Source organism: Mesocricetus auratus, unplaced genomic scaffold (assembly GCF_017639785.1).
Source record: "Mesocricetus auratus isolate SY011 unplaced genomic scaffold, BCM_Maur_2.0 Super-Scaffold_100025, whole genome shotgun sequence".
NCBI lineage: Eukaryota > Metazoa > Chordata > Mammalia > Rodentia > Cricetidae > Mesocricetus > Mesocricetus auratus.
Genome location: NW_024429206.1, coordinates 5,623,395 through 5,631,194, shown reverse-complemented (window position 1 = coordinate 5,631,194; position 7,800 = coordinate 5,623,395). Strand labels below are relative to the sequence as shown.

Here is a 7,800-nt window from a genome sequence, read left to right as displayed (position 1 = left end):
AGTGAACAATCTAAATCAGGGGGAAAAAAAAAAAAAGAAAAATCTCTGAGAAAACATGTGTAGGCAAGGACGTGTAGGAGAACTCTGGGACCTCACTGCTGGGCACTGATCCCTGGAGGTTCCTCTAAAAGTCAACAAAGAGTAACCCTATAAGCCCCCTGCAGTATAATCCACCACAGCCACAAGGCAGAAGCTACCTGTAGCCTCCCATGGGAGTAAAGGAATGTGTGGTAGCTTCGTGATGGAAATGTTCAGTCTCTAAGAAGGAAATCATGACACATGCCATGGTACGGACAAACCTTGAGGACATTGTGAAATGAGCCAACACGAGTTCAGTGATAAGGTTCCCAAATCCACAGAGATAGAAGGTAGGGTGGGGAGGGGGGGTGGGAGGTCAGGAAACAGGAATTCATTGCAATAGGTACAGAATTGCCATTTTGCAAGATGCGAAAAGTACTTAAAAAAAAAAAGTAAAGCCGGGCGTTGGTGATACACACCTTTAATCCCAGCACTCAGGAGGCAGAGGCAGGCAGATCTCTGTGAGTTCAAGGCCAGCCTGGTCTACAGAGGGAGTTCCAGGACAGCCTCCAAAACAATACAGAGAAGAAACCCTGTCTCGAAAAACCCAAGGAAAAAAAAAGTGTCAGGTTTGGGTTGGGTTGTCCCACTGACACTCCACCAAATAACACCGGCAATTGCTTTGCTCTTGGGTGCCCACCAGAACTTGTTAACAGAGCTTGTTGCTGAAGCTGGTGCTGACCCGGAAGTGTCCTCCGTACTGGCTAGTTGTGACAGTGCCAGAGACACCACGAAGACTCGGGAAGAAAACTAATCAATTTTTAAACCCCTGTGAGCTACAACCAGCCTGGCAAGGCACACTCACACATACAACAGTGGCATGAATGATAGGGAAGTCACCAATTGCATTCTAATCAGATTTCAGATGTGCTCCTCAAGGTTGAAGTCATGCCTGGAAATGTTAACTGGGTTACGTGGTCACAGGTCACAGGTACGGGGCCGGGGGAGGGGAGGAGCTAGGGGGAGGAGACTCCCTCTCATTTTGGGTTCCGGTTGCAGTCTGGTTGAGTCCCAGAGAGCAGCAGCCTGCAGACCTTTGGCTGTGTGGCTTTCTTGACTTCTCACGTAAAGTGAATTCCCCCTCAATAAAACATCCCTACTTTGTGTAGTTGAATACTTCCATGACAGGGTTAGGCACTGTTAACAGAGGAAGCAAATAGGCCCCAAGTGGAACCTCTGTTTATCATCTTGCTAAATGGATGCATTATCAAACTGCCCTCTAAATAGTTACCATTACCTCCATGGTGAGGGCAGCTCCCCATCCGTGGAGAAGCGTTTTTTTGTTTTTTTGCAGTGGGCAGCAGTTCACAGACCTACAACTTGCTAAAGTGTAGAGAATATGTGACTGTGACCTGTTCAATACACAGTCTTGTATGTCACAGACACTCACCACCAAGGCTCGGGGATCAGTGTGTATGTGTGTGTGTGTGTGTGTGTGTGTGTGTGTGTGTGTGTGTGTGTGTGTGTGTGTGTGTTGGGGGTGTGGAGATCATAAGATCCATGGGGTTAGTATAGCAGAAGACTGTGGCCAAACAAATCTTTTTCATCATGACAGACACATGGCACATGTGGCTACAACACCAGACCTGAACAAGACCAAGCCAGTCAACAATCTGAAGGGATGTGGGCTCACACACCCCACCCTGGTGGAGGAAGTATTGGCAAATAGATGATGGCTGTTAGGGGAGGGAGAATCAGGACTTATTTCTGGAATGTGCACACTGGGAGGCTCCAGGATGGCCCCACATCTGTACAAATAGACCAAATAGCCACCTTATATGGACCCGAACTGGGCAACAAGGACTCTGTCCACACAGAGGTAGCTGGTCCTTCCTCCCTTCCCCTGAGGGTAGTGGCTAAGTCCCCTGAGGGGTCATGGAAACACTGGCTTTGTCAGGGACAACGGCGCTTGCTGCTGACTGCACACAGACTAAATGTCAGCACCACTACAGTGACAGTGACTAGGTATGTGTCCGGAATCCAGCCGGAAGTCTGCCTAAGCCCCCTCCGTCTTCCAGAGCCTAGTGTCAGCTTACTTGCCTTCCCAGGTATCTGGTGACACAGAATGGCATCATAAAAACATTAACAGCTGCCTCTAGACTGAGCCATCTGAGGATGAGGCTACTCGTCTTCAAACTAGGGAGAGTCTTTTAAAACAAAAACACGAATAGGTTCCTGATAGGCCTCTGGCTTCAGGCATCCAAAAATCACCAATAGACCTGCGCCTCTTCCTCATTCTCTGTGGTTCGTCCCTGTGTGTGTCAAGTTCTCTCTACCCAGTGGGCGGGTGTTGGAGAACTCGGGTTGACCCACCCCTCGGAAAGACGCTGGACCAAAATTAAAGTAATAGTTGTTGAGGGTTGAGAATGAGCAGTCCCTATGAGTGGATAAGCTGTTGTGGGAGGGGACGAGGTTCCTGTGAAGGGACAGCTGGATCCCAAGTGTGGTTCAGATGCCTGGACACACCACAGCCCGTCGTCACAGAAGGAAGACTAGACCCCAGTCTGCCCTGTGTGACTGAGGGTGTGCGTCTGCGCTCTGATGGGAAGGGATGGAAACAAGTAAAAGCTCCCTGGACCTCCATCTTTCCCTGAGTAGTGCGGCTGGCGCAAAGCTCTCTGACGTTTCAAAGAGGGAGACTGGGAGAATGGGGAGAACCTTCCATCCTCTCTACCTGTCAGGCTTTTCTGGTCCACAGAATAAGTCAAGGCCAAAGGGCTTCCTTCAAAAAATAGTTTATTTTGTAGATCTCCCGGCAGCCTCTTCAGCTCACACAGATGGTCTGGGTAGCAGCTAGCCACGGTCTGGACTCTCCTCTGATACTAAGAGGACCTTGCCCAGAAGAACCCTTCATCCCCCAGAATGGCAGCAGCAGGGCCCTCAGCTGCCAGGGCTGTCTCTGGCTGATGGCTGGACCTTTCTGTTTTAACCTGGGGCACCTCAAGTAGCCTGGCTTGCAGACTGTTCCCTGGCTGGCTGTGGCCTCAGCCTGGAGTGATGCTTCATATCTTCAGACACTGCCCAGAAGGACAGCAGGTGGCAGCCAACTTCCCTAGCCTCTGTCACTGGCACAGAATATCTCATTCAGACCCTGACACTGCAGGTCCTGAAGGTGCTGATAAGGTCCTCATGAGAACATCCACAGTGCTCGTAGCACTGACCCAGGTCATCGGTCCGGAGCTGTTGGCTCCTGCCACTGTCATATCAAGGCACAAGGTGAGGAAGTGTATTGGTTAGGGGCCCGGGGTAGGGGTAAGCAGGACAGTGACACTCACTGTGTTTAGGGACAGCCTCTCCGCACTCAGGCAGGAGGAGGGTACTTGGTACCCAAGGGTGGCCAATCTGCGGGAGGCATGGTGTGGGGTCCCATCTGCTCCACTTGGGAAGGAAGGACTTACAGAACCTGGGATCTGAGGCAGGACAACTCCTCCAGCATCCTACCATTTGTCTCTTTATCTTTGGAGACAGCTTGTCCATAGGACGGTCTTCCTGTCTCACTCGGGCCACTTGGAGAACAAAATGTCATTTTATTCTCAATTGAAAAAAGGAAATCATTTTTTGCCCCTGCTTGGGTGACTAAGTGACTTATGCCTGGTCACAAAAAGAGGGTTTCTTGGGTGTCGTCTGGGGTGTTCTCTTTGGCCCATTCACTCTGCTGAAGGCACAAGTGCTGAGTGCAAACCAATGTGCAAGTGTCTGCAGATCAGGCAGCGACCCGAGACACTGGACCCCCATTCCAGGCAGAACACAAGGAACTCGGGGTACCCGGTTCAGTTCACCTCAGAGATGCAGCGGAGTTATCCACTGGGACAAACCCTGAAGTCCCCAGGTGAGGGGAGGCTGTGGCTGCCGGGCAGGACGACGGGGGCCTTTTGTACAGGAAGACACTGGTCAGCAGCTTTGTTTGCAGAATTCTCAGGATCCATTTGTGGACTTTCCCACAACAAGCCTCAGGGTCCTGAGAAGGCCTGCCCAACGACCATTCCCGTGGTCCAGGGTCCTGGGGATGGCCAGAGTAGCTCAGGAGGACGCCGGGCTCTCCGTGGTAGACAGCAGCTGAGCCACCCGTACGCGCTCAGCCGGGGTGAGGTGCTGGCTCAGGTATGCCACACAGTCCATGGTCACATCTGGGTTCCCCTGAACCAGACTGCAAGGAAGGGGAAGGACAGGAGGGTCACTCTGGTCACTTGGTGGCCTCTAGGTGGCAGTGTCCTAGTCTAGACGTGTTTCTCTTGAGGGGGCTGGGGCCAGCCCAGCATTCTCATTTCCTCACTCAGAGACTGGGGTGGGGTGGGGGAGAGGAAGGGGGGACAGTCCTGCAGCAGGAGGGATTCTGAATTGGGGAACAGAATGCCTCGGGGTGGCATAGCCCTTCCCAGTCACTGCTTGTGTGATATGACTCCAGGTGTGACACACCCGAGCCCCAGCTTCACACCAAAAATAGGGTCCCAGGTGTCCTATGAGCCACCTCCTTGGAGACTGACAGGGAGGGAGCCAGCATCCTCTCCTCCGGGGTTTGTGATTGGGGCGCTTCTAATCAACAAGGTGCCAGCTGTGACGCAAGAAAGTCTCAGACCACAGCTCCGTTGCCGGGGGCGGGGGGGGGGTCACCCCGAGCTGTCACCCCACCCGTGAGGCTTGGCCTGACCCTGGCACTGTGACAGGCCGATGAGCCAGGGGCTGACCACAGGCATGCGTCTCACCTTTGCATGTTCTTGAGGACGGAGTCCCGTTTCAGGTAATTGATGTTCTCACGGATGGTGGAGCGCAGGCTGTCCCCAGTTGACCAGTGCTGTTCCAGCCACTGGACCACCACCTGGTTGCTGTCCCACAGGTAGGCCTGGGGGGTGGGGTCAATGGGTTCAGTCTACCTCGGGTAGCAATGCTGCAAAGGGACACAGCTGGCAGCCCTTATGCCCCAGTGCCTACGTGCTACAGCTCCCCTCCCCCTGCTCGGGCCCACCTTGACGGGGCCCTCGGTCTCCAAAAACCAGCGTCGCAGCATGGACTGTGTGTGCTCGTGGCTCAGCTCGGGGCTGGCTTGGAGAATCTCCTGTTTGACCTGGGCTTCCAGCAACAGCCGGCGCAACCTCCAGTAGAAGAAGGTGCGTGCGGTCTTCCACTCCAGCACGTCCTAGGGACAGGTCCAGCTCAGTACACACAAAGGAGGGAAGGGACAGAAAACGGCCAAGACTGTGCCCCAGGCTGGCTACCTGGCTTGTCACCACCTCATCCTATAAGCAGGGATATTGTGCATAGGGGGACACAGAGCAGGACTCTACAGGACCCCACAGTGCCTGGCATGTTCCAAACTGGCGTCCGACATTTACCTCTGCTGACACAAAACTCAATCGCAGATTCCCAAAAGAATCTGGGCCAGTGGACAAGGATGTCCTCTCAGGAGCAAGTCACGGGCCAATGTCAGCACAGACAAGTCTTCAAGCCTCACCCAAGGTGCAAACTAAGAGCCATCTCGTCTGAACTCACTAAAGTTACTCTGGGCCTCCTAGGAGCTAGAGGCCGTGGGCTGCTGCTGATACACTCAGACTGAACAGCCCCTGAGAGCCCTCTGAGCTTGGCTCCATCCCAAACCCCTATGCATTCCTCTGTGTCTGGGGCCCAGGTGGCCTTGGGGGACTTACCAAGATGATTCCCTTCTCCAGCATGTGGCCTGGTGTGTCATGCAGGTCAGCGAATTGCACTGCCACCTGGTGGTAGATGGGGAGCAGCAGGTCCTCTCGGGCCTTCAGCTGTCCCTCCAGCTCCTTGCGGTCCTTGTCAGGGAGCTGGGCTGTCCCTGCAGGTGAGCAGACATCGGGTCAGGACTTCAGAGGCTGTGAGAGATGTCCACGTGGGGATGGGTTGGTTTTTATTGCTGTTGTTGTCTTTTGAAAAGTCACAAAACCAAACAAGAGGCCTTGCCTTGCGATAGTCTGGTCTGCCAAAGCTACTCCTAAATCAAGTTGCCCTGCAGCCTCAGAAACGTGCTCACAGCCCCTAGACAGCACCTGGGCGAAGCTCCAGCCCTATCCTAGGCTTCAGCTGCTGCCTGCAGACATGTAATAACTATAGTGGGGCTATGCCAACTCCATGGCAACAAAACACGAGACAGATTCTGGAAATGCATAAACCAACACATTTCTGCCAGTCGGAAACTGGTAGTAAGTAGTGAAGGCAACACTGTATAAAACGAGGGAATTCAGAGTTAGTAGATTCCTACTAAGGGGCCGGCGAGGTGGCTCAGTGGAGAAAGGTGCCTGGTGCCAAGCATGATGACCTGAGTTTGAGTCCCAGGACCCACGTGGCAGAAGGAGACATCAGTTCCTGTAAGTTCCTCCACAAAAGAGCTGTCGCATGTGTATACACAAACATACACAAAATAAATGTAATAAGAAAGGAAAGAAACCTCATCAGAGGTATTTCAAGACATAATTCCACACAAACCCGGAGTCATGAAGTGCAGACCCACCTCTCAGAGGCGAACCCAAAGGAACCACACACTGTAACAAACGTGCAGTCCGCATCTACACACAGTCACCACATGTGGGGAGCACGGCGTCAGAGATCAGGAGTGAAGCAAATGAAATGGGTGCATTTAGAAATGATCGGGGACATCCCTCTAAAGAGACATTATCATTACCCAAGTTCTGGTGTTCCCCGTAGGCCCTAGATGTCTCAATCATCTCTATGTGTATGGAACAGTGAGCTGACTATGAGATCCCAGGATGAACATCCCTCAGCTAAATACTCCAAAGCTTGAAGCTCTGAGAGCAGATAGGCTGCCATAGCAGAATGTTCCACCCTGGCCCCACAAATGGGGGCTGTGATCCAAACACAGAAGCTCGGAAAATTAATTTCATGTTTATATCTGGCCCCTTCGCCAAGACAGCTCACTGTGGACATACAAACCGCAACTCTCCAGCATATCTGTCATTGATATAGTTCCTGTCCGACCACTCCTGTGTCCCGTGGAGGGCGCTGATTACAAGTACCGATGGGCTTTAGGGTCTCAGCTTGACTCATCTCATCCTACTTTCAATGCAATACAACTTCCGCCTTTGTGGACCTGGGGGTGGCACCTGTGTGCCCACTTACCTAGCTGTCCCACGAGCTTCTTGCACACTGGGTCTAACCGTCTCATAGTCTTCACCAGATCTTTCTTGCGGAACTTAATCTCCACAGTGCCCTCCGGCTCCAGAACGCCCCCCCTGAACAGAGAAGAGGGAAGAGGTGGGGGGGCTGGGGGCAGAGACCTCAGGTCTCCCTGCTCTCCTGCCCATGGCTCCTTTCTAAAAATATTTTCCTATCTGATGGGGGATGGCCTTCTGTATGTATGTTTCTCTTATTGGTTGATGAATAAAACAGTTTGGCCAATGAGGAAGGAAGATATGCGGGACTAGGATGAGGAGAATTCTGGGAAATGTAGCCAGAGAGTCCACCAAAGGAGTAACAGGTCCAGACATTCTCTGGTAAGCCAAGACCATGTAGAAATACATAGATTAGTGGGTATGGGTTAATAATTAAGACAGAGCTAGTCAATAAGAAACCCTGACCATTGGCCAACAGTTTGTAATTGATATAAGTCTCTGTGTGCTCATTTGGGGCTGAGAAGGGTGGTGGGACCTGGTGTGACAAAGAAAACCAATCCAGCAACACCTATGTTTGCATGTATTATGACTGTATGTGTGGTGTATATGTACTTGTGTGTGCATGCCTGTAAAG

The 7,800-nt window shown here is 52.2% G+C and overlaps 1 protein-coding gene across 1 annotated transcript in view; it reads right to left on the bottom strand.

Moving 5' to 3' along the window:
* Positions 1-2,797: 2,797 nt before the first annotated feature.
* Positions 2,798-7,800, bottom strand: part of Acacb (acetyl-CoA carboxylase beta) — a 101,560-nt gene continuing 96,557 nt past the window's right edge. The window contains 5 exon segments of the mRNA XM_040731305.1: positions 2,798-4,225; positions 4,782-4,918; positions 5,042-5,212; positions 5,721-5,875; positions 7,174-7,286. Coding sequence (XP_040587239.1) covers positions 4,099-4,225; positions 4,782-4,918; positions 5,042-5,212; positions 5,721-5,875; positions 7,174-7,286 — 703 coding nt within the window. The 3' untranslated portion in view covers positions 2,798-4,098.